General features: G+C 41.2%; 1 protein-coding gene across 4 annotated transcripts in view; it reads left to right on the plus strand.

Moving 5' to 3' along the window:
- mpp2b (membrane palmitoylated protein 2b) overlaps positions 1 to 27657 on the plus strand; it is a 47401-nt gene that overhangs the window by 15991 nt on the left and 3753 nt on the right. For 2 of the 4 annotated variants that reach the window (XM_042225159.1, XM_042225158.1), the window contains 6 exons: positions 13936 to 14036; positions 22134 to 22286; positions 22500 to 22655; positions 23332 to 23559; positions 26404 to 26535; positions 26626 to 26728. In XM_042225159.1, coding sequence (XP_042081093.1) covers positions 13936 to 14036; positions 22134 to 22286; positions 22500 to 22655; positions 23332 to 23559; positions 26404 to 26535; positions 26626 to 26728 — 873 coding nt within the window. Of the gene's footprint in view, positions 1 to 2923; positions 3606 to 13935; positions 14037 to 22133; positions 22287 to 22499; positions 22656 to 23331; positions 23560 to 26403; positions 26536 to 26625; positions 26729 to 27657 lie in introns of those variants that run through there. The other 2 variants (XM_042225157.1, XM_005932797.3) reach the window with 2 other exon arrangements.

The raw sequence follows: 27657 nt of genomic DNA on the forward strand, positions 1-27657 counted from the left end.
AAGATTGCGCATGCGTGCGTGTGTGAGTGAGTGAGATATTGAGAGGAAGAGATTGGTTAGTGATTATTCTTTCAGTCAGTACTTGTATCTCATCTCCAGAGTACTAATGTGACTTAATGAGCTGGCTAACCAAGCGGTAAAACGCCAGTTCTAGATCAGTCATGCTTTAAAGGATTTGCCAAATGCATGAGAGCTGAGTAGTATACATTGGTGTATACATAACTGTGCAAGTTTTCAGATGAACACACATTTGACACATAAAGTGACTTTTTTATTAAAGATTGTCACTGAAATAGCAGGACGTGGAAGAGATTAACCTCCAAGTGTCGTGTAAGGGTCTTACTTACTTTGGCAGTTAGCTTTTTTTCTGGTCAGCTTTTTTGAACTCTGTAGATCTGTAGTTAGTCGGTGGCTGCTACAATACAATACAGTCATTCATTGGACACTTTATTAGTTACTAGGAATGTCACGATATCAGAAACCAATACCTGTATAACCACATGATTCTCAATATCCAATTTAATAACACATAATGTTTAAGTACATGGGTTGACCATTTTAAAGTCCTTTATTAAAAGGTTGTATTAAAACGCGACAGGGTGGCAGATCATTTATTTAAAATGTTAACATTATACTTGGTTGACTGATGAAATCTTACGATGGTTGCAGATTAAGCAACTAATGTTACAATTATATTATGTTTTTATTAGCATACAATGTTAGCCATTGCTAACATTTTAGCCTGAAGTAAAGTTGATTTACAATACGAGTGCCAGCTGCATGAAATGAAATGTTAATGCATATTTCAGTAGAACTTAAGGATAACACTTTAGCTATTGTTACTGGACAGTTGCTGAGCTTGAGTTTTTTTGAACAGATCTGGATCTTTGCTTTGGTGAATTGAGAGTGTTTCCTCCTTTGGTAGGAAAAAGACCACAGAATGGTTCGCGTATTGTCTTTTGCGCAGCAATCATCATGGCTTGTCAGAGCAGAGCTACCGCAGCTGCACTACCATGGACAAGGAAATATCATGGCGTTTTCAGAATTTTGAGATTTGAATTTTACCCTAATTATTGATTTTGGTGACATCATCCATTAGATACACCTGTCTTTTACTGGGTTAGACCCCCTTTTGCCTCCAGAACCGCCTTAAGTCTTCATGGCATAGAGTCAACGCAGTGTTGAACACATTTCTCAGAGACTTTGGGTTATGATAGCATCACACAGCATCACTGCAGATTTGTCACCTACCATCAAACCACATCCCAAAAGTGCTTGATTTGAGCAGAGTAAAGTAATGCATGATCCCACTGGAAGTGGAAATGGTCAGCAACAATAGTCAGGTGGGGTGTGGCCTAAAACCAATGCTCAACTGGTACTAAGTGGCTCAGAATGTGCTGCAAAATGTCCTCCACACTATTACACCAGCTGGACCAGGCAGAATCACTGATACAAAGCAGGATGGATTCATGCTTTTATGTTGTTTACGTCAAATTTGAACCTTATCATCCAGATGTTGCCCTTGTGAATTGTAGCTTTCTTTTGTCTTATCTGAGAATAGTAGTACCTGGAGTGGTCTTCTGTAGCCCATCTGCTTTAAGGTTCAGAGATGCTCTTCTGCGTACCTTGGTTGTAACAAGTGGTTATTTGAGTTACTGTTGCTTTTCTATCCAGCTCTGAAGCTGTCTATAGTTATCAAGCTGAATCCAGAATAGTAATTTGTGACTGTTTGTGATTAACATAACAAAAGTAGGCATTGTATCCTGTGCAAATGCTTCCACAGAGAAGTGCTGGACTGCGAGGCAAATTTGGCATCACGTGTTTAAAATTGTTCCATTTATATGAAAGTAAATCTGTAATATTCTGACATCAGTCAAAGTATGTTTTCTTGTTTAAACGAGAAAATGTTTTTGCATTAAAAAGTAAACTGGCACATAGCCATGTCTCCATGTATTTCCTTTTCGCTCATCGCTGAAGACAGAAACTCGTGAAAAGGAGAAAAATACATGCATATAACTAAAAAAGGTATATTTATATTTGTAAATAAAACTGTATTTAAGACACTTCACCAGAGTGGTGGAGTAAAAGAAAATGTGTATTTGGTGATGTGAATCACAAATAGAAGAAAAACTTCTGAAGGAAAAAAGACAAAAAGAATGTGACAGAGTTAAAAAAAAAAAAAAAAGAAACAGCTGGGCTACAAAAAGGAGGGAAAAAGTGTATAGAAGTTCACACAAGGGAAGCAGACTGTTATACACAGCCACCGCTCATGAGAAATGATCAATAATTTAAAAAAATGTTAAGAATAAAGTTAGTACTCAAAATTAGTTGCGGTGAGGTTTTTAATGGGTAAATTGTATTTGTAAATTTAAAAAAATTGTTGTGTTGTTGTGTTGTTTGGAGTAATGTGGGTATGCCTGCACATTTACACATGCACACACATGCACATACTGATATATGTGTGGGAAAAAGTGTTTTTTTGTGCGTACACATCATTTTTACATCCAGCCCCACATGTCTGGGAAAGTCACTCCAGTGTTTTTTAACACGGGGCCAAATCTCAAATCCGCAGCCTCAAAGTTATTTGTTATATATGATAGTAAATTCCAGCAGTCAGCTGCCAGAAAAGGAGAGGAAGAGAGAAAGAAAGAGAAGCATTTATACCAAGAATGTGTGTTGAGTCTTTTGTGTAATAGGCTGTCAGTCAGTCTTGATTTGTGCACTAGCCGAGGGCTGAGACTGGGATGAGTGGCATTTTTAGTAACACGCAGTCGATTGTTTCTCTAAACCAATTTATGTCTTTTTTTACATTTAAAAAGCAACATTTCCAGCAGGGATATATTTTGTTCAGACGTGGAGAAGGGTGAGAGAAGGGTCAGGTTTTATTTGAAACTTTTTTTTTTTTTTTAAATTTATGTCAGCGAAGTAGCTCAGATATAAATTTCCCAATTAGATAATTTCACTTGTATTATATTTAAAAAAGTCAAGTCTGTGATTGTTCCTCTGATAATAGTAATGGCAAGCAGTAACAAAATACACAAGTGCGCTCCCTAAGCGCCACCTCTTTGACCACACCTCCTTCTTACAAGCCAACCCTCTGCTACTCTCTCCCCCCACTTGACCCCCATGGGGAAACCTAGACAAGCAATTTTCCTGGCTCCTCTTTACCCTCCTCTTAAGGAAAGCATCACACTTCCCTCCTCTCTTTCTCCTCTCCCCACCTTCTTTCTTTCCACATGCACCCAGCCCTCCCTCGTCTCCGTTCATTCATGCTGAGGACAAGACGCTCGGCCAGGCATAGCTTATACACATTCACGTCAAGAGCAGGTGGAGAGGGAGGGAGGGGAAGAGCGGCGAGGTGCCGTTAGCGAGGAGTCATTTTGGCGGAAAGAGGAGGGAATCAGGGAGCGATAAGGAGAGAGAGGGAGAGGAAGATCTCTCAGACTGCCTCTGATACAGTATTGGGTGTGTTACTGAGAGAGTGTGTGTGTCCTGTAGTGAGGTGTTGTTCACTATGGCTGGCAGCCTGTTTGGAAGGCTCTCCCTGGAGGAGGGGGACTCAGCCAACTCCCTAGAGGGCCTGGATATCAAGCTGGAGGGAGAAGGTAAGAACACAGGAACTTGCCTGCCGCGAAGCAATATAGGGGTTGTTTATAGCAGTTCAGGTGTGTGTGCTGCTACTAGTTAGGCTGTAATCAGCAACCAATTCAGTGTTATAATGTTGGTGGTTGAGGACCAGTTGGTGTTTGAATTCATACTGTACCTGCTCCTGATGTGCTGCTTCATGTCTCCAGATTGTGATGACGATGAGCAGAGACAGAATGGGACCCAGGGCAGCATGCGATTTAGACGAATCCCAGGCAGCAGAATGCAAAGACATTTATTCACTAGAACACATCATTTCAACACAGTCCGTTTTTTTCTTTTCTCTTTTAATTTACAGAGATTGTGAAAGGAGGAGCTTTAAACTGAGAGAGACCAGTTTAGATGCCACAATAAAAAAAGAAAAAAAAAACTCAGTGTAAAAGCTAATTTGTTGTACTGGATGATAGTGGCCAGACAATGTTTGCTAGCACAGCATTGAGTGACAAGTACCACACAACCCATTTATAATACATGGAATTCATTAATACTGGATAAAGTTGTATACCACATAATAATATGTTGCGAGTGTGTGTTCGTATCTATTCACGTGGGTCCCTGTGGTCCATGCATGGGCTGCCTGTCTTGGCTAAACAGTGGATATCAGGTGAGGGGGATAAGAACTGAAACAAGTATTTGATGCTGTCATGTTAAATTAGCAGCATCATTACATCATTGCCAAGTCTAATTTGTGTCACACAGTATACTGTCTTGCAAGATATCCTCGGCTTTTCAGTGTGTAGCTTGACACGACAGCAGTGACAGCCGTAATGAATCATATTTTCAGTCAATGCATTTGCATCCTGTCTATCAGTGCACAGTGAATGAGACACAGAGAAGGAGGATAAAGAGAGAGACCTCCAGTGCATTGTACATTCATGGTGAGTAAGTGGGTGTGTGTGTGTGTGTGTGTGTGTGTGTGGGGGGGTCATTCATATGCAGCGGTGTTCTGATCAGAGACAGCACGCTTGGAAGTGTCACACTCACAACCTTCAGATAACTCTCCGGCTCTTTCACTTCCACCCTTTCTCCACACACACACACACACACACTCCACACATCTGCAGAACAGTACACAAACTCTCACACTATTGGAGGAATATTCTGTGTGCCTACCGGTCTAATGAAGCAGTGTTCAAACACAGATGATGGATTATTGAGTACAGTGTGTTGGTAAGATTACACTGTCAAAGATAATCGCCGGGTTTCAACAGAAAGGGACAATTTAATACGGTTGTGGCGGAGAGTATTCGATAATGTGGTGACACTGGCAATTATTTCATCCGTATCACACTCAGATGATCTCGGTTTGCTCTTTCATTAACTGTTGCCAAAGAAAACAGATGTACGGTTTGACTCAAACTGCTTGCCTGCGTACAGCGAGATACATTCATAAAGTTATTAGGGTTAGTTACAGTGAGAACGTAAGACAAAATCATCTCTTTTGAGTGGGGTGCCCTCGGCCCCGGGGCTCGGTCACTCTGGCGCAGCTGGCTGCCGGCAGAGCTCACGGGCGCGTCACTGCAACCCCCTCTGGCTTCTGCTCCGCGGCTGCTGAGTGACCCCTCATCTGGGGCTCTCCTCAGCTCTTTCCGGGAGAGTGGCACGGTTGCCCCTCTGTTGGTCTCTTGTGCTCTGAGTGTCTCTGGATGTCTGGAGCCTGGATCTCCTCCATTTGCTGCTTCATGCCCTGGAGGACGGGGCTATGGCTCCCCACACCCTCTAGCAGATCATTACACGAAGGAACCTTTTGAATACAAGCGTGCTCACGCTCACAGGTGTACACACGGGTGCTCACAGACACAAATGACACCCTTTTTGGCTGCTACCTCAAAGCACACTGTGCGCTGTCGATCTTACGTGCTGCACAATAATATTCAATATTTAGTATTTACTGTTACGTTCACATAGGTCGTCACGATGATGTTGTTTATTATATTGCTCTTTTTTTTTTGCTTGTTTTCTCTTTTTTCTTTCTCAACAGGTGATCCAGGTGATTGATATATGTATTTTCTGTCTGTTTGTTTCGTTTGCTTTTGTTTTTTACCCTTTATCACCGTTCCTCTTCCCCGCTGTTTTTCTTTCCCTACCTCTCTTTCTTTCTCCCTTTTCTTTCCCCCAGTCATGTCTGTCCCGTGTGTAGCAAGTGAAAATAAAATAAAATATAGACAATAATTCTGATGGCAAAAGAACCAAACGGGACGGGGGGGGGGACGTAACACAAAATCATCTTTTTGTTGACAGTTTCTGTGGTCATGGGGGGGTGGAGGAGGGGCTGCTGTCCAATTGCAAAATGTCAACAAATATCACAAGTGTTGTCTCCACTGGTGACCTTCATACAGCTAATAAGGCGATCTGACCTGCATCCATAGCATGCCAGCTTGTAGCATCACCATGTAGCAAGCATCACCATGGTGATAGGGAGGCTGCTTAAAAGTCCCTCATCCTGCTGATTGGCTATCTGGGACCTAGAGAGAGAAGGTCATGATTACTTCCACTGGAAGGATTGCCTTTTATAGGACTTTTACCTACACTGTTATAGCTGTTAGATCACTTACAATTTTTTTAAAGTCAAGCAAGGATAATATACAGCCATTATCAAGCTGATAACAATGCATAACATAGCAATTGCCTTGAAAAATGAACATCATTTAGGGGTTATTTTACAGAGATATTTCACTGACATTTCTGCTTTTTTTTCATTGGAGCTATTACGGTTAAGATTTTTTAGCAATGAGGTTAGGCAGGAGTCCCAGTGATGGTTGCAGACAACACTGTGATCTGTAGTGGAAGTAGAAAACAGGTAGAAGGGTATATGGGAGAAAAGAGGAGTAGAAGTCAGTTGAAGCAAGACAGAATACATGTGTGTTAATGAGAATGAGGCTGATGGCAAGCTGAAGATGCAAGGAGTAGAGGTAATAAAGGTGGATGAGTTTAAATAGTTGAGGGCAACCATCCAAAGCAACAAACAGTGTGTAAGGTTTCCGAATTGGTAGTGAGACCTGCTATGATGTATGGTTTGGAGACAGTGGCACTGAAAAAAACAGGAAGCTGATGTAGAGATGGGATAGCTGATGTTAAAGGTTTTTGCCAAAAGTGACCAGAATGGGGAAGTTTACAAAAAACTACTTATTTGAGATTGATGAAACAATCCACTTATATTTTTATACAGTTATGTTTCTGTAGGGCACTCCTTTTTGTTGTTGTGCATCACTTAATCTCTACTCCATGACCAGGTTTTGTGGGCATGCACGCACTGTATCTGGCTCACTGCTCTTTTAATCTGGGGAAAGTAGATATTAACCATACGCGTGCTGCGTTTGCATCCTGTTTTAAACCACTCTGTCAGGCAAAAACCAGAGTCAGAATCACAAGTTGGAATTTCTGACACTTGTTAAAACACACAAAAACCCACACACAGGCACACGGTCCCTGCAGCATTATTTATATAAAACATTTAATGCTTCATGTAATTCCTTCATGTAATTCAGATGCTTCACTTAATCTCATCCTGAGCAGAGGCCTTATCAGCAGGAAGTGACAACACCTGTGGGTGCTGATTATTTTCCCACTACCTTCATTTCACATTGTGATGTTTAAGTCCAAAACTTAGAACTGTGTATTATGTGTGCAGCCACATTAATGTAGTGGAGTTATTATTATGTTTTTAACGAGGAGATCTAATTATTTACAGGCAAGTCTCTACAAGTAGCACACAAACAAACGCACCCATGCTGATTGACCATGCAAGTAAATTACACAATTGTTGTGCCCACACGTGCTCCAGACGACATTATTACACCTCCTCATTACGAACCCGTTTTCTTTTTCAGTGAGACGCCACGAGGAGGATGTTGACTTAATAATTCAGAGTTGAGTGCGCGTGCCCCAACTGTGTGCTCATTCTGTTTGCTTTAGTTGTAGTTTGTACGCTCTGTGTTGTTGTTCCTGAAGGAATCTCATCAGACTGATTGCACTCAGAGGGCTTCAAGCTGCAACACTGTGTCATGTTGGAAATATTCATGAATCCCATTGCACTGGGATAAATTCATAGAATGCTTCGGCCTTAACGACTCATCAGTTCTAGCACGTACACACCGCATGGAATATATTCCAATCCAATATCATTCTCCACCAGTGTCTTAAACATTTATCTTTTGCTACCTGAGGGATTGATAGTTAATTATATTTAGCTGGAGAGCTGGGAACTGAATCAAATCTAAAAGCAACATAAAAGTATTTAATAATGTCTTTCAAGGCCAAATAGTATTTTCTTTTTTATAGAGGTGACTTCCAGCAACTTGCAGCGACTTCTAGCAGCTCTTCCAGGAGACAATGAGAATATCAATGAGCTTCTTCAGGAATCTGTCTGTGTTTCACGGGACAAAGCCGGTGTTGTTACTGGCTGTGCAAACTGAGAACCTAAACATTTACCTCATCCAGTGCAAGTGCCCTGATTTGTCACTGCCAGGCATTTGCCAATACGGACTTTCAGTGTCCTTTTAAAAGCTATACTGAATTTCAATCCACATTTGAAATTAAAAAAGCCCATATTTTGAAGTAGAATTAACCCTGTGAGGTCTTAGTCATTACCCTTAACTCTATTCTATTAAAAATATTGTTGCTTGTTTTCTTTTCTTGGCTGTCAGGGGTCTAAGAGGTGATCAGTCTTATAAAAAGACACAGGACTAGGGTTAGGGCGACCGTGGTTCAGGGGGTTGGGAAGCTCATCTTGTAACCTTATCCTTATGTATCGTGTAAGGTCGCCGGTTCGAACCCCAGCTCTGTCTGTCCTGGTCGTTGTGTCCTTGAGCAAGACACTTCACCCTACCGCCTACTGGTGTTGGCCTGAAGGGCTGATGGCGCGATATGGCAGCCCAGGGCAGCTGTGGCTACAACTGTGGTTTGCCTCACACCAGTGTGTGAATGTGGAAGCGTTTTGAGTCTCCAGAAAAGCGCTATATAAATGCAATCCATTATTATTATTATTATTATTATTATTATTATTATTATTAGTTGCCGATGATGCCTTAAACATCACATCTACTATTTGCTAGAAAAAAATAACCTACTTGCTTGCTCATTACCTGTTGCCAAAAGAGCTCCTTTAACTGACTTTTTTTCATCTGGCTCTGCATTCTAAAACACATTGTGTATCTCAGGCGTATTAAGCAGACCAGACTGTTTTTACAGCTAGAAACAACTGGGAGTAAAGAGTCAGCTGCACACTGTACTCCTCTGTGAGTACTGTAATACCCCGTGAGGATTCCACATAGAGAAACAACAACACATCTGCATCTCCCACAAATTTTCCTTCCTTTCTTTTTTTTCCACCCTCCCGCAGTCCCTCTGTGTACCCTCTCCCTGCTTCCCTAACTGCTGCTCCATAGCAACAGAATAACCTTCACTGAGAGGTCCTTGCACCCTGCTGTGCTCCAAACGCAAACAATAACAGCCCAGATTGTTTGGCTGCGTCCGTGACATTGGGTTTAATTGTAACTCTCCTTGGAGGTGAGCAGGCGCTCGGATGAGACTTTAACAGACAAAAGCACCTTTAATTTAGTTTCCTTTAATTACACGTCCCCTGCTGTAGCAGAGGCAGGCAAGCGGTATCTTGGCAATCTTTGTTGAGAGGCGGTTGCAGGGAGCCACCACAGCATGTTATAATTTTCAATTTTTTGGCTGCTAACTACTGTAGATTGGGTTTTCATCTAAACCTATATTAAAAATCAGCCATCACTCCGTTTTAACTTCCTTAAAATGTTCAGGTTTTCTCATAATATTCTGCTTCTTCAGGAGTTTATCCATAAATCCAGCAAATGTAAAATAGTGAAATGCTCCAAAGAGAAAATCTGCTCAAGCGTGAAGCTTTTTTTCCCTGGAAGAGTAGATTGAGTAGAGGGCATAATGTGCTTGTAGCTGGCTAAGTCTGTTGGCACACATGAGTCCCCCTTTGTGCTTTTAAGCCCTCACCTGCTAAATGAAAGCTCCGTAATGGTATCAAGTTACAGTGTGTGGTAGAGGCAATTTGGATTCAGCGAAGCGAAAAATAACTTTCGCCTGAGTTCTCACCTGTAAAGGCCCCCAGAACGGACAAAAAAAAAAAGGCACGTAGCATATTAATACACAAATGTCGACACGCAACTTCAATCTGAAATGAGTCGTGAGCAGAAGAGAGATGCATTCAGTAATACGCTGCAGCTCTATGGCAGGTTTTTGCAAGGCATGACTGCTGTGACAGTGGTGGTGTACAAGATGAAACATTCCACCTGAATGCTAAACAGGAAGTTGTTTGAAAGAGAAGCTTGCAGTATAAAAAGAAGCCAATGAATACTTTATCTTAAGCTGAGTACAGACTAAACGACTGTCAGGCCTGTTGTGAATGCAATTTGGACTCGTTGACGGATTGAGTGTCTAATTTATGTGGTTTTTTTTGTTTCTTCCACAGAAGTAGCTGGAGCTTTTATTTACCTCACCTGCAGAAAGTATCAAGGCCTTTATTTGAAGGGGGCTTTTATTAAAGACTTTAATTTATAATTCCTTCTGTTTGAGCCTAATATGTACAACTTCTCATATTGATGTGCTCCCATTTCCCTGTTAATAGTACAGCACTACACTGTTAACACAAAACAAACTCCTACCAGGCCCTGTGGTCATTCAGCATTACAGTGAACATTTATTAACAAGGACTTTATTGTGAGATATCTGCTGGATCTCGTATTGCTTCAGTAGACCTGTTGGGTCGTGCACCAGAGGAAAGACCAATCAAGCTGTTACCCAGTGACTACAGTGACAACACTACTACACTACATTGTTATAGCACTATAATTTATTATGCGAACACTGTTAATGTCACTTGTAGGAAGGGGGGAAAGAAAAAAACTAGGGTCAAACATTTGTAACTAGAAGCAGATTTTGCAGTTCATTCAAGAAAAATTGCCGTACTTTGAACATGTGTTCTGTATATAAGAGGAGCACTGAGAGATTTTTGAAGACCTGTGAAGAAAATCACATAAAACACAAAGGAACACAAAATGAAAAGAGGAAAAAACAACATAAAAGCCACTGTGATTTAAAAAAATATGGATTTCACCACGTGGGTGGCTGATTCTTCTGGGTGGGTGAAATTTATCTCTGTGGACACGCCTCTGTGGCCAGACCTCTGTGATATTTGCTTTGATGCACACCACGAAAAATAGGGGAAGCAGTGCTTATTACATTATAGTGCTTGTTATACATCATGAATTATGTGCATAAACTTGGACATAGAAGAAAGGCAACGATACCCAAAGAGGACAAGTTGGATTTTTAATAATTTCTCTGAATAATAGATGTATTCCAGTAATACTCCGCAGTGTGATTATTAAACGTTGGCCCTTTTCACACTTTCTGATGGTTCCTTTGTGCCTAAATGTGAGTCAAAACCATTTCCAGTTTGTGATATTTTTGTGACTTTGTGTAAAATCTTTGACACGCTTTGGTAAAGCAGCTGTCTGTTTTATCAGGATGGTTAGAGTGGCTGATGTGTAAGTGTATTAAAACAGCCAGTGACAAGTTGGATGAGAGCTAGAAAAGATGATAAAAAAGATGGAAGTGAAACGTGTGACTAAAAGAAATAAAAATCCTCACACGTGTCTGGGCGCAGCAGAGATGAACTAAGATTGGGGAAAGGGCCGATGTGACAGCAACAATTGCGTACAGTTGCAATGATTAAAGAGAATTATGCAGGACCTGTAAACCAGGCCTGCTGGTGTGATATTCTCTGCCAGACGCAAACTTGGCAACTCTCCTGCTGGAGCAGAGCTGGTGTTAGAGGGAAAAAGGGAAGAGAAAAAAGACTCCACTGCGGAAGACTTGTGAAATTATTAATTTAATTTACTTGTGAAATTGTTGGGCAAGAGGACGGATGGACTGTGTAATCTTTGAGGTGGTCTTCCATTGTCTTCTTTTCTTCCTTTCTACCTTTTATTTCTCGCTATAGGCAGAGACAAGAACAGCTTGCTCTCAATGTGTTTGTTAGTATTTCAAGTGTGCATTTAATAATACTTAACAGAAGTAGACCAAAAATAGGTTTGTGGCTACTCTCTAAATATCTCAAATCTGTCACTGTTAGGCCATTTGCCAGTTTTATTTGGAAAAATATGGAACTAAGTTGAATGAATTAGCGAACATGCTGAGCTTCACTTCACTAAAATGAAACTAGGACACCTAAATTTTTATGGTTAATGATCAATAAAAAGTGTGCAGGAAGCCAGAACCAAGCATTGAAGCATTAAAAATAAAATTAAATAGCATTAAGTAAGTTAATAAAATTATTTAAGACTCTTGTTATTGTGTAATGTCAATGGAGCAGCTGCATGCATTGTTATCAGGCTTTCAGGGGGGCAACAAAAATGTGAAGTTTTCTATTATGTGATATTTCCTGGCTCACTGATAAATGTATTTACTGTTTTATGTTGGTTTATTTTTTATTACACGTGTTTGTGTTGTAGCTCTTTTTGCTCTCACAGCTCAGAAGGTGGAAAATCAAATCAAAAATCAATTTTATTTTAGGACAGATTTAATGTGGTGTTAATGTCTGCAGAGTTCTGTTATATGGTGTGGCATATATTGGAAAATTATATATTTAACAAAAGTATGGCTGTTAGTTATACAAGAATAAATCAATGCGTTTTATGCCAATTAATTGCATTGTTGCTGCTGTTGTTAACAGCAAAATTCGATTTACTTTAGAATTTTTTTTTATGAGCTCTCGTTTTAGATAGCTGCATTAGCTCTCTCATTATTTTACTTGTTTGTTTATTTTTAGCCTGATCATTCGATTGGTGGAGCTATTATATCAGCTGATGTTAACTATGGGAGATATATCAATGTCTGCATTCATAACAGCCAGTAAACAAAAATGAAAAACGTGAAGAAACACCCTTCAATCGTGTAATTACTGTTGATGTGACATTGTTTGTCCACTAGAGGGCACTCTGCAACTTCCCTGTTAATGACAGGCATTTGAAATGCCGTAAACACAACTGCCAGCTGGTGCTAGCAGATCATCCGCAACTTATTGTGACAATAAAACAAGATTTCTTTTAAGTTGCATTGTCCTATTCTCCTAGTAAGCACATACATAACAAATGTTAGGGATCTGTTAAATGTGTCTGGAAGAAAAACATAGTGACTGATAAGTTGAATTTTTAAATAACCAGTCTTAAAAATGCTGTATTAGTTGGGCTCTGGTTTTTTAATTCAACAGAGTAAGAACACACTCAGTCTTCTCCCTTTTCCAGGAAACTGGGACACAGACTTTTAACACAAAAGGAAATAGCCGCCCTGTTATTTGATCAGTCACATCTTAATATGAGCCTTTGAGGTGGTGAGAGCTTTGAAGTCAGCCATGCTGGATATGTGCAGGGACACTGCTCTGCCAGTATCTCGAACATTAAGAACCGGTGTTGGGTTGACACAAAGGCCTTAGTGTCTGTTTACCAACTTAGACCATTTCTGTTCCCTGTTAGCGAAAATACCCACTCTTCTGGCAGCCATGTCTGCTGTGATTAATGCTTCCCAGTAGGAGTCAGAGTGTAAGTCGAAAGCAATGCTTTAAGGATAGACTGAACCTTCTCTGACCGCCATCGAATTGTTGATGTCTCATTGCGGCTGCTGATTGATTGGTTAGGGTTTAGCAGTCTGAGTTTACATCACAGAGAGAGAGAGGAGCATTCATGCATTCATGTTTCTCACTGAAGCTTCTCCACGAGCCAGAAAGTTCATTTCAAAACGAGACCGCTGAGTTATGGCTTATTAAAATCTATTCTTATCCAAGTTGTAAAACAGTGTTCTGATGGAAAAAAATGTTTATTCGCTGAGCAACTTCAGCAGCTGTGTTGTTGTATAGCTGGAGCGAGTTAGTGTGTGAATGTGTGTGTGCGTGTGCGAACTTATGTGTAGGAGAGAGGGAAGGAGGAAGTCGGGAGTTGTGGGAGAAAGATACTGCCACTTGTGACAGACTTAAGAGCAGAGTGACTGACAGAGGTGAAATTGCTTGGGAAAGGATGTGAGGCTGCTCCTCCTTTCCCTCCTCCCCTCCTCCCTTCTGCTCACTTTCCCTCCAGACTTCTTTCACTCGCGAATGAAGTATGAGCTACTGTATATGTGCTCCCTTTGTCTTTGAGGTGAGCTGTTCAGTCTGCTTCCCATGGGTAGCAGTGGAAGGTAGCACAGTAGTAGAGTGAGATAAACTCTGTTTTCTTTTTTTGTGTGTTTTCTCTCTTTTTCCTTTTTTTGATGTTTGTATAGCCATGCATCAGGCCCTGGACACACTGAGTGACAGCACAAGTTCCACAACTGCCAATGACCTGGACCTCATCTTCCTCAAAGGCATCATGGAGAGCCCAGTGGTGAGAATGACTTCAATAAATAAATACATAAATAAGTGTGTGAAATGTGTGTGTGTGGCGTGGATGTGTTCTGCGGCTCTGCTGCAGAGGAGTTGTGAGGCAGTGGATTTGTGATGAAACTCTTAGCTCAGAACAGGTGATAAGAATTAATGGCCAAGTGGCGCTCCCTGATGCAGCACTGACCTACCTGCATTTTGTGTTGATCACAGATAGGCTTTATCGAGTGAGCCGTGACACTTGCACGGAAGATGAACACATCCAGTTGGTGCCTAAAAGCTGCTGGGAAGTGGTTTTCCACTACCATTACCAGTGTGCCCATTACCATTAATGGAGGTCCCATATGACCGCATTGGCATGGACCTCTCGGGGCATTTCACTGGTGGATATCACTTTGTATTAGTTCTGGTGGATTATGCAACGTGATATCCCAAAGCAGTGCTGCTGCAGACCATTTATGCAAACAGTGTGGCACAGGTGCTGTTTCAGGTCATCTCTCGAGTCAGCATCCCGAAAAGATACTGACTGACCATGGCACATCGTTCATGTCTCGAAAGTAAAAGAACTGTATGAATTACTGGGCATTAAATCAGTTCAGACTGGCGTCTACCACCTTCAGACTGACGTGGATTGACGTGGTGGATTGGCTGAATAAGACTTTAAAATTCATGATTCGTAAGTTCATTCATGAGGATGAGGATGGTGTAGCCCCATAGTCTATAGGGTTCTGTGTTGACTACCACAGAGGAATCAAGTGTCACGGTTTGACACTTATTCCATGCCCTGGGTCGACGAGCTCCTGGACCGGTTAGGCACTGCTCCCTTTTTCAGACACTGGATTTAACCAAGGCCTACTGGCAGATTCCCTTGTCTCCAGAGTCCAAGGAAAAGACAGCATGTTCCAATCCGTACAGTTTGTACCATTTTGCCACACTTCCAATTTTCTTATTTTTTTTGAGTCCCAGACACTTTCCAGTGACTTATGGGCCAGGTGCTGCATCCACACGCTGCATATGCTGCGGCCTACCTGAATGATCCATCATCCATAGTGACACCTGGGTGGAGCATGTGCAGTGGGTGGCTGGGGTCCTGGAGTGTCTGAGGCAGGGGCTCATTGCCAACCCGAAGTGCACAGTTGGATGTATGTAGGTATAATATTTGCAGTACCACTTGGGGGTGGGGGTTAGTCGGCTCGGCCGGATGGCTCCCCGGCCTCAGTCGGGAAGTGGTGGAGCAGTGGCTTCAGTGGGAAGTGCCAGAAGGCTGACAGAGCAGCTGGGACATATTTTGGTGATCAGTCGTGCTAATTCAGTTGCAACCTGGGACCGCAAGAGAAGGCTGCGCCAGTAACAAGTTGGGTGAAAAATTGTAAAGTTGCATATATAACACAACGAGTAACTAACAGTGTGTACGTGTGGGTCATTCGTGTCACAGTGTGTATGCCTGTGTGATGTGGTAACATTGGGGACGTATTTTAAGTTAGATGCAAGTTTGTTTTAGAGAAAAATCACCAATATTTTAAGGATGCATATTTATAATTTTGAGTTCAGTAACACAGAATAAAATGTTAAAACTTCTGTGTTTGAAGTTTATTTCTGTATAGTCATTAGCATGCCTTTAAACATATCTTAATTCTTTGTAGAACAGATTCAACAAGGTGCTGGAAACATTCCTGAGAGATTTTGGTCACATGATATTCACATGATAGCTGCACATAGTTGCTGCATATCTGTTGGGGGTACATCCATGATGTGAATTTCCCATTCCATCACATCCCAAATGTGCTATGTTGAACTGAGATCTGGCGACTGTGGTATACATTGAACTCATTGTCATGTTCTTAAAAGCCATTCTTCTCTGACTTCTGGCATCAACAAAGCATTTACGCCCAGAGAACTGCCGCTCGCTTCCTCTCTTTTAGACCATCTCTGTAAACCCCAGAGATGGCCGGGAATGTTGGGAAAATCCCAGTAGATCAGCACTTTCTGACCTCTCTGGCAACAGCAACCACGCCACATTTCGAGTCACTTAAAATCAGCTTTCTTTCCCATTTTGATGCTCGGGTTGAACTTCAGCAGTTTCTACATGCCTCAATGCACAGAGTTGCTGCCAAGTCTTTGTGTTTTCTCTTAAATTTTCACATCCTATGAAAAGCTTTAACACTGTTACATTAAAAGTCATTTTTGCCATGTTCTTTTTTTTTTTTTTGTTACTAAGCTACCTGGGTATTGGAGTTAAGTCTTTAAAATATCGTCAGTACATTTTTGAAATGACTATTCAACCAGATCCACTTATAGCCATATTTGGTGTTAAAGAGCAGAACAGCAGGAATCTGTCTGTAACTAAGCTTAAAATAACAGAGTTTGTCAGTTTATTAGCACAGAGATTGATTCTTCTGAATTAGACGAGCCAGGTAAGCATCTAAAACTTAAGAAATTAAGATTCACTGTGCATGGCTTTTCTGATTAATCTCAGAAAAACTGGAAACTTTTGTGGACTACATTAAAAGCTAAGCTTTAATAACCACCCACAATTCTATTCTGAATATTATTTAAAATTGATTTATTAATGTGCTAGCCCCATGTCAGGCTGACGCCTGTCCAGGGTGTACCCTGCTTCTCGCAATCTGGTAGCTGGGATAGGCTCGAGCTCCTCCCTCGCAACTTTAATAACAATAAACGGAAGAGAAGGGACGGATGGATTTACTAGCATGTTTTAATTTGACTTTTCATGGGAGTTTTAGAATTCCTATTGCAAGAAGACTAGAAAAAAAGCTTTGTACCTGCCTACTTGTTTAAATTTTACCTCTTTACGAAGCACACATAGCCTCTCTTTGTTGCTTAGCAATATTATTAGCATGGTTTTTTTTTTAAATTTGGGGTTTACAACTTCTCTCAGTGGTTTGAAGTGCTTGAAGTTTAATTCAGAAAGCTAGAATAAACATTAATATTTTGAGGAATTTGCCCCCCTTACTGGAGACAAATGAGAACAAGATACTGGCCATTAAAGTTTGTTTGCCTCATAAACACTCCCATTAATAGAGATTGGGAGAGCCAGCTGAGCATGCTCAGCAGGGGCAGGAACCAATTTTGTTGATGCTGTGCAAACTTAAACCCAGCTAACGCACACCTCTGGCTTATGTCACTGCTGTTGGCACAGGTGGAGCTTGTTTCTAGGCGTTTCATTGTTGCAGCAGGTTGAATGGATTCCAGAAAATATGCAAAAATACACAAAAAGGTTAAATGTGTCTCTGCACATAACAAAAAATAACAGATAAACATATATTTCTTTTTTTTTAGAAGTATTAGCATTCCTATTCTTTCAAACCTGTCAGTCATTTAAACAACACACATGAAGGGAACAGCCCACTTATTCTTGATTTATTCAGTGCAGATGGCAGTAGCAACTCTAATGATCACTAAAAACATGAAGTAGATTAGATTAGACGTAGATTTAAAATGTATTTATTTATTCAAAGAGCTGTGCTCATAAGAGATGAGACATGTTCCTTATAACTCTCTTTATATTTACTGCATTGAAAATGACTCACTTGCACATTTTGCATAGGCTTGACAAGCTCTCTGTACATTATAATGCCTGTGTGGTTTTCACACACAGAATGTTTTGATGCCTTTTTCTTTCACTGCGAAATGTGACAAAAATATGACTGTGGAATTGATTGTATCCAGCCTTGGTTTGAGCTGCTGCTCTGTGAGGTACTAAACAATCTGCTAGACTTAGCGTAAAGGATGCATTCATCAGTTTTTAATGAGACTTCCAAAATCTAAAATGTAAAAGGAGAACCTTACACCTTGTGATACTCGCTACTAAAGTATTACAGCAAAGAAGAAACAAGGATGAAAAAGGCTGCCATGCCACTGAAACATCTTTGATTTACTCTACATGCACTCTTCTTTTTTTGTCATCAGTGAAAATAAACATGTTCAGTTTATACAGATTGCGTTTGGATTAAAGAGAGAGAAAATCAGTGTAGTCGTGCCTACAACATCATCCTTTTGTCCAAGAAAATTCAGACATGACTGGCAGTCTTTTTTTTTTTTTCTGTCTAGACTGGTAAAATATTTACTGTATCAATAATAGAGCAGGTGCCATCAACAATTCAGTAACTGAATATTTTTCCATAGGCCTGATTTTAGTGACAGTCAGCTGTTTCTCTACGATGCCTTAGTGTGGATCCTTGCATTTCTTCAATCATCACGATGTATACTTGCACATAGGCTGCATGGCTGAATAACCGAGCTGATTTCTCAAAAACTACAAAGTAGTACTCTCCATGCACATGATGAGAGATGCAATTTCTTAGCTGTCCTCATGCAAAACCAGCCCTAGGTCATTCTTATTCAAATGGAGGTACAGGGTATAGCTTTTTGAAGTGAATGGAGCTGAGTGGAAGAGCTGAGTGGTGCCAGACAGTTTTTTTTTTTTCGCAGTTTCATCTCACTACGTCTTCCCCTCCCACTTCTTGCCAAGAGCAGAATTTTTCTCATCCCTTTTTAAAAACCCGGACTTTTTTTCCCCAAGCAACAGGAGGATAAGGAAAAAGCTTCCCGTTGTGCACTGTAAAGACATGCAAGGAAAAAGTATATGTAATTTAAAGTATAGACAGAGAGTTAATTTTTCCTTATATTTGTGCTGCTAAGAGTAAAGTTGAAGTTGTTTCTCTGTCCAGGGAGATGCTCCTTGCATCCTTTCTCTCTCTGTGTCCCTTTCTGTTGCTTCGTTTTTGGTATGCTTTGAGACATGTTTGTGTGTGTGAGTGCGTGGCAAGAGCATGACCCTGCTATTTGTGCCGAGTGTCTTAGAGACATACAGTCCCAGTGTATTGATGAGCATCCTCATAAAAGATTCATCTGATGCAAGCTGTGAGTCTTGGTGAAGGATTTAAGAAGGATTTCCTGGACGGTGGATTCCCTTTGACTCGTGGTGGATCTATAAACACTTAACGAGCTTTTGCTTGATGTGCTGAGAGACCGAGAAAATGCTAACAGAGAGACGGGGACGATAGAGCGAGTGTTCATGTGTGCACGCTTATGGCACGGTGGCTGCAGTTATGCTAATTGCACAGAACAATGCAATCAGCACAACCCACAGTTCTATAAAGAATCAGAATCATGATTACAGGACATTTAGCAGATATTGATAAGAGGAGCTGAAGCTCGAATATTCAGTTGCAGCGCTTCATTATTATCAGTTTTGTGGTACTGACTCAGCACCTGGCTCTCTATCTAACAGAGTAGTCGGAACTATTAAAGTAGTTAGGGCGACTAAATGAGCCGACGCTTGCTTTGACACTTTCAGCTTTGTACCCCGTGCTATTTAATCTAATTTCTAAGCCGTCAAATGCCGCCTGTTCAGACTGTTAATGAGACTGCGGTGTCTTGGTAAAACAATGCCACATGGCTCTGAAATAATGAACCTTGGTACTACTCACAATGGCTTCTGCAAAGTATCTTTCTATAATACAGCAAATCTCTGGCTCTGTGGTTATCCATGACCTCCTGCACCATCAACTTGGCACACAGTGATATAAATTGGGACCCTGAAGGCTCTAATCTATATTAGATATTAAGGCATCATTGTGTTGCCCAGCAACCAACCACTAACAACTAATACTAAAATTGTTATATTTGAATGATATATGTGATTTAATATGGTGCAATCACATTGCCTGGCAACCACCTAACAACAGACTAATGTAAATGGACCAAACAGTGCTATAGCATGGGATTATTTTAAAATAAGGTCCTCATGTCTCACAAACCTGGCATTCAGTTTATGTTTATTTCTATAGCTGACATAGAGGTCCTGTTGAATTACAGCTGATATCTCAGGCAAAGGCAAGGAAATTGTCTCATGCAGCTTGTAAAATGGCAAAAATGAGAGAGTGAATTTTTACAGACTAATATAATTGTAACACTGCTGCGCCAGCTTTGTTAACTGGTTGTCTTTAGAGCACCAGTGCTCATTAGCCTTGATTACTGAAAAGCCAAGATAAAGAGTTGTACTACTGGTTACTAGGGGTGGGAGAAAATGTGGATACTTATCAGAGTCTCGGTACACTTCAGCCAAATATGAATATTTTTATTTTAACATGGGCTTGCTCTAAACGGATTATCCATCCATCCATCCATCCTCGAGGATTAAGACAGATGGCCAATTTAGAAATATTTGACTTAGATTCATAAGAGTCCTGACTTACTATGGTGGTGCTTATTAAATGTATGAAGGTCAAATAAAGCGATGCTAACTCACTTGCAGTTGAAGAAAAAGAAAAAGGAGAAACTCTTTTCCTCAGATTACTTTTTATACCCCTCAGCTATAAAAGGCTGGCAGGGTATTGTTGGCCACTGGCTGGGTGTGCAGGCGGCGTTGACACCCAAGTTTGTGAATGTGATACCTCAAGAACGAGGTGAAGTAGGGACTTTAAATTATTAAGTTACTTAGTTGTTATTTAGTTACTTATTAAAATAAGCAGTCTGTTACTGTAACCATGCCACTGCATTTTCTTCTTAGTTGTTACTTCCGTCCATGACTTCTAGGCATTCAGCTGAGCTCGTGGATATGGTTGCATTAGCAGGCTTGTTAAGGTCAGTTAGTGAGGTGGCAGAGAGTTTTCATGTGGCAGTATTTGCATCATTTTATGCCAGAGGGATAAAATGTTGCTGCTGTTGCTGCATCTCTGAAACTGCAGCGAATAGCTTTTAGGTCAGCTTGAGTTGTCACTCTGAGGGGAATTAATAGTCCTGCGTGCTGGGCATGTGATTGAAGAGGTGCTGCCAATGACAGCTCGCTCTGCAGGTTAAGTCAGGATTTCCAGAAGTAGATGAATGGTAGGATGGACACTGTAACACATAGGTAAGGTCATGGCAATGTTTTCTTAAAAATTTATTTTATTTTATGTGGAAGTTTTCTTGCGTACTCTTATCATTAGGTAATACTATAATCTAGGAGATTGCTTTTTAACTGTGCTGAAATTACTTCTAAAAGGAATGCCACTCATCACCAGAGAATAAATGTGTTATTACTGCAGTTTTCAGAGTAGATGTTTTTCTTCACTTACACAGATCTGGGTTTTTTTTGTGTCAATCGCATTGTGTGTATACCAGTTATTCTTACTTCTACTCTCTGCTCATACTATGTTGTTCCTTAAGGTTAGAAAAGAGCTGCGTGCTTGCTCGAATGCCTGAAGATAAAACCTTGTATCCCTCTGTGTGTAGTACCGTGTAGTTAAGTACACAGATTTATGCGTTTGACTGAATATCTGTGGATCTGTTTGTGCGTTTACGTGTAAGTTTCTTGTCCCCCGGCATGGATCCTTCATCTCATCCTCAGCAAACAAACATTTTAGCTGCCAGGGTAGTAGTCAGTCCCACCACACAAATACTCTGTGGGATTGCCCAACAATATGAATCTACAAGCACAGCACCGGTTAGTGTGCAGTTGCCAATTGTGTCACTGTAAATGATTGCATTTGCATTTGGTTTTTGAAAAACAGCCTGCATGTAATTAAGTTCTGTAGCAACTGAATGGTTTGCAGAGCATAGCACGGTGTACCATAGAGAGGTTTAACCTAGAGTCAAGAGTCACATGATAAGTTTGCTCACTCAGAGCCAGAGGTGTGGAGACCTTGTGTACGTCTATCTTTAGCAGCAGGGGAGCGGAAAGTGAAAAATGAATGCTCCCTGAAATATTGATGTCTCACATCATACCTTGAAAAACCTGCAGGGTACATGTTTCTGCTCAACTTGGTGCCTGTAGTTATTTATTTTTATTTTTGTATCATCAAGTCACCATTTATGAACACAGGCTGTGCGCTTGTCTCTGCAGGAGCTTGGATTGAGGTTACTTGGTTTTGTTTTGTTTGCTATTGTGCTCTTTGCTACTTCGGCTTTGCTAAATTTGTTGTAACTTGACAAGCTACTTTGCTGCACTCATTAAAAATAAAATAAAGTAGGAGATTGTGTAGTTTTGCTCCATCAGTGGAAAATACACACAACACGTAATAGGAGAGACAGGTAATGGACTGAGATTGGAAGGATAGCCTGGAGTAACATCTGTCTTATATTAATCGAATCCTAGGCTCATGAGCGATTTGAGGAACCCAAGCTTGAAGCTGTGCGTGAGAACAATGTGGAGCTGGTCCAGGACATCCTCAAAGAGCTGAGCCCGCTCGCGAACAGAAGCCAGGCAGCTGATGAACTTGTTCGCATCCTGAAGGAACCCCACTTCCAGGTCTGGAAAACACGACACATCCCTCACATCAAATTTTAATTTGAATAAACCAGCACTTGTCTAGCTTTTTAAGCTTCATGAAACATGATTTCCCTTACTGGAGCTGCAGTACTTTGTTGCTCTGATGGCAGAGCCTCACTGATGAGAGCAAGACGAGATAATTTTTTGCAGTTTATGTAATGTGTATTACATCACCTGTCGGTATGTTCACAGTCCCTCCTGGAGACTCATGATTCTGTGGCATCCAAAAACTATGAGACTCCACCACCGAGCCCCTGTTCATTCATGGACGCAGCCCTCAACAACCAGCCGGTTCCTCCAGACGCAGTCAGGATGGTCGGCATCCGTAAGGTGTCTGGTGAGCACCTGGTAAGTCTGCTCAGTAAAGAAAACCTGCAAAGTGTAATCATTAAGGCTGGATTGAGCCTGACTATAAACTGTAAGCAGATAAAACACCCCAGAGAAGTGGAGGATTTATGCTTTGGGTGGAGCATATGCACTCAGTATAATGAGATTTTTCTCTACCATTGTTAAAAAGAGACAAAAGTCAGATTTATGCGGCATTGTAGCGCTAAATTGGTGTGATTTATGTCCACGGTGAGCAGGCACATACGGATAATTTGATGATAACTTTGCCAGATGCCCTATTGTCTCACTTTCTGCACACAAACTCTCTGCCATCTTTCTCGAATCAACCAATCACGGGTCAGAGGTGACGAGACATTAGTTTAAGATAAAAAAGAAAAATAAGGTGCAATAATAGTGATTCAATGTTAAAGCAAGAAGCCTGAAATATATCTCTTTAAGCCTAAATGTCTTTCTAATATAACAGTAGATATGTTTGCATCTGTTGGCTTCCTAATTTCAGCTCAAGTGATTTTACCATTGGCTTCATCCCTCACAATTAAATTAAACACTCACCCCCACTCGTCTCTTAAACCACTTTACAGTGGAGGACATTGCCAGGCTGTCCCCCTGGGTCTCCTTCTCTAGTTAGCCCGCATGAAAAATAATTATTACACTGAGACTCTGTACATGTGCACAGGGAGTGACTTTTCGAGTGGAGAGCGGCGAGCTGGTGATTGCCAGGATCCTCCACGGTGGCATGATTGACCAGCAAGGTCTGCTTCATGTTGGCGACATCATCAAGGAGGTGAACGGCAAAGAGGTCGGCAACGACCCCAAAGTCCTCCAGGAAATGCTGAAGGACGCAAGCGGCAGCGTTGTACTGAAGATCCTGCCCAGCTACCAGGAGCCGCACACACCTAGACAGGTCGGTCATTTTTAGGAGTGTTTACAAAGCAAACCCGATTCAAGCTTTGCTTCAAATCAAGTTAAATCTGTGCAGTTAAAACTTGTTCTGCAAACTCTGCTGCATCATAGCTGTTGCTCTTTGATCACACATGAAAGATCCCCAAAATACCTAAATGGCACAAACTGGAGCTGGAAATAAATATAAAAAGGACACTTTAATGGAACTTTCTGTGCTCGAAATGCTTTGATCTTCCACATTTAAGCTTCTGTTTTTGTTAAAGTAGAATACATTGTGGAATAAATATTGCATAAAAAGATTCAATTGATTTAAAAGTATACAGTCATTTTCATCAGTAAGCACCACTTAATGTCCTCCCTGGCATCCACCCTGCTATCTATAACCTTGCACGCTGTGCCAGGAATCATTATGTAATACCATAATGGGACTTTTTAGATGACACTGGCTATTTAGCTTTAATATGTGCATTACAGCTTTGTCACTTATCCAAATGCAGAGCAGTTTTCCTGCACCCATGCATAATGGATCTGTAATTGAAATCGTCATGAGCAAGCTAGAGAAAGATCTCACAGGCAGCTTATAACGCAGAGGATCCCCTTCATATGTTTGCCTTTTTTTCATTATTTCAGATGCCACAGTTGATTGACTATCAAATGTTTGCAGGAAATTGCTTGGTGTAGTGCGTAGTTATTAGTTGATGTCAGTGCTCTCCTCTGGTTATGTTAGCTGATGAGCATTAGCTTTCTAAGAATCAGACTGATCAAACTGAAACCCGCTCACCGAGTTTAGTATTGAGGGGAAATTGAAAGGTTATCTTGCCTGGTAAATTTTTGCCAATAGGATGCAAGGATGAGAGGATGCAGTGTACACAACACTGCTACTGATTGGCCTCTGCGAAGAGGAAAAATGCAGTGAATCTTGAGAAGCTGGGCTAAATAAATTCTTTATGTCTAACCAACATATACAAGAACATCGTTTATAAGAAAAGAATGGTAAATGGTAAACGGCCTGTATTTGTATAGGTGAAAAAAAATCCAGCTTATATATGAGATTATACTATAAAGATAGTTTGCAGTTAAACTGTTTTTGTGTTCACCACCTACTAGAAATGTATTTTTATAGTCCTTTAGTGTGAAGAAAGCTGTGATTTTACAAAGCTTACGATCGTCTAATTTATTGGTTCAGACATGCATGACAGAATAAACTTTAATATCTTTGGTTTAATTTTCCTCCTGAGGAAAAAGATATATCATGAGGACAAAATTTTAAGACACCTGTTTCTGACTAGATTTGTGTGAAAAAAATGTCTATTTCTGTCTATTTCTTAATTCCGGGATTTAATTAATCAAATACAAGCGATGCTTTGGCCTCAGTGCGTGCATCAGGTTACTGTCACACTAAGACGGGTTTCTCACTCTCATCTTCACACATGCACATTTGTAAAGGACCAATAGTATCGCGTTTAAACCACAGATAGCATAAACCAACATGGTGATGTCTGAAACACTCAACTCGGTGACTTCAGAAACCAGTGCCTGTCTTTTATACTGTCTGTGAATTAAACTCATTAGGTAAGTTTAATTCCAGGGGTGTGTTTTATTCCAGAACCACGATCTGTTTCTAAACCTAACCTCATTAGTTTTGGTGTAAAAACCAGACCAGCAGCTGAACATGAAAGTACACAAAACAGCAGGGAGTAAAAGCAAAACAAAACAAACTCCTTGAAAAGACTACGGCCAACAAATCACCATCCCTCCCTTATACACTCTAATGTGTCAAGGCACTGACTTCAAAAGACACCTTGTGCATATCTTTACGATGGTAGCAGAACCTTACAGAACAGAAGTATTTCACACATTAGGATGATAGCACCCTGCACCAAAAGACAGCGTTCAGTCTGGCAAAATTGCTCAAAGAAGGCCTTCATGTATAAGAGAAATCACCTCCTTTCCATTCAGCACCTCAGAAGAGTCTATCCTCAGGTATAGCTCTTCATGGATTTCAAAAGATGCAGATTTCTTTGTAAGAATACATATCTCCGGCATACATTATGGTCTAAAAGCCTTCGCTTTGTTGAGGGTTTAGTTTTCCTTTTTTCTATGAAAGCTGCCCTACTTAAATACTTAAGAGAAATCTGTGCGCGGGAGACATTAAAGAATGATTGGTTGTGCTCGCACAGTTAAGAGCTGTGTAGGTGGACGCACAGCGTATGTGGTGTCGATGCTACGATTAGAGTTGTACCCAGAAGTCTCAGTGTAATCCAGCTGTCCAGGCCTGGAGCTTGGTTGTAACGCTGGCGACTAAACTCAACTGACAGCTCGCTTTGGCTAAAGGAGAATATGCGTTTGTCCGTCTGTCTGTCGTGTCCTTACAGAGGGAAGGACGCACGCACGCAAAGGCAGTACGGTACAGGATGGCAAAGCCCGTTTTATGTTCATGCATCAGTTCAGAAAAGAGACGACGTCAAGCGTGGAGGGGGGAGGAGGGGATGGTTGCCATGGCTACAGATTTTGGCTCTCTCTTTATTTCTCTCTCCCTCTTTTTCTCCGTGTTTTTTTTTTTTTTTTTTTTGTCTCAGTCCATCGACTCCTTGTCCTATCAGTGGGGGTTGGGATAGATGGTTTGGTTTATAAGCTGAATCCTGCAGGCTTGAGCTGTCGGAAAAGCGAGCTGGGAGATAGGGAAGGCTTTACATGGGCAAGGGCTGTTTCATATTGATGGACAGTCGGTCATCCAGACCATCTAAGCCGATCGCGTGTACACACAGGAAGCATCACGATTCTATATTCGGTGTAAAAGGTTTGACTGACATGTTCCCTCTCTCTAATGTAATTATTCATTCAGGCCTTTGTGAAGTGTCACTTTGATTACGACCCGTCTCATGATAACCTGATTCCATGTAAGGAGGCGGGGCTTAGCTTCAACAGTGGGGACATTCTGCAGATCTTTAACCAGGAGGACCTCAACTGGTGGCAGGTTAGTACAGCCACATGTGCGTATTTTAGCCACATAAGATGTTTCGATTTGTTAGCCGCTTCACGTTGCATGTGCGTTTCCCCTTCGTAGGCCTGTCATATAGAAGGTGGCAGCGCAGGTCTAATTCCAAGCCAGCTACTTGAGGAGAAGAGGAAGGCTTTTGTGAAGAGAGATCTGGAGCTCGCTACTACAGGTACACCTATTAGCGGTATGCAGCAGAGCAGAGAAGCGCTTCTCATTATGCAGATTCGATACAGGCTCCTCGCTGCACAAACACCCCGGCAACAAAGCCAACATCTGTTCTTCTCCATATCATACAAGTGCTTCATCTGGTGCTGTTCGCTCATCCTCCTCTCACCTCTTCAGTCTGCTCCTCAGTCAGAGAGCGCTGAACTGGTAATGAGCATCGGAGTGACTCAGGTGGCCTGATCCAATCTGTTGGTTATTAAGCTGCAGGGTCTGACATTCAAGCGCTACCCCTCCTCGACAAGAAGGCTTGATTGAGGAGCGGTGATAAGACAACCGTCCGTAAAATCTGATCAATAATGATCTCTCCTCTCATGAGACGTGGCGTGAAAAGAGGCCGTGTTTCTTTAGATTTGACTGCTCTGCTCTGCTCAGTGGCAACAAAACAGGTGGTGAGTCATAGCCAGCTGCATACCCTTCACTTGTAGAGGAGAGGAAGATGACAGTCCAACTGTACTGCCCTTGGAGCTCAGGAAGGACACAGCTGTCTATCAGCATGTTTTCCACATATACCAGCAGAGAGAGAATGAAACATTTGGAAATTGATACAATAATGTTTATCCACTGATCTATATAGTTGGGACACAATATTTAATAATTAGAACTATAGCTGTTCAGAACAAAGTCACAATTATTTTTTGCCCTACTTTGACAAGGTAAATTTGTCAGCAGGATAGTACTGAGTATATGAGTACTCGTGATTCCAAGTATTACTTTCCTTCTAGAAGATACTCTCTCCTATGCCAAATAATCTGCCACACAGACGGTCAGCAGATCGTGCAGTCACAGGTGTCCCTGGCAGCAGATTGGTTGTATGCAACTAATTAGTATTGGCGCACAGTGCCATCTAGTGGTCTCTGTAAAACCCTCCCATGC

Source organism: Haplochromis burtoni, unplaced genomic scaffold (assembly GCF_018398535.1).
Source record: "Haplochromis burtoni strain Fernald_Lab_line unplaced genomic scaffold, NCSU_Asbu1 Contig_162, whole genome shotgun sequence".
NCBI lineage: Eukaryota > Metazoa > Chordata > Actinopteri > Cichliformes > Cichlidae > Haplochromis > Haplochromis burtoni.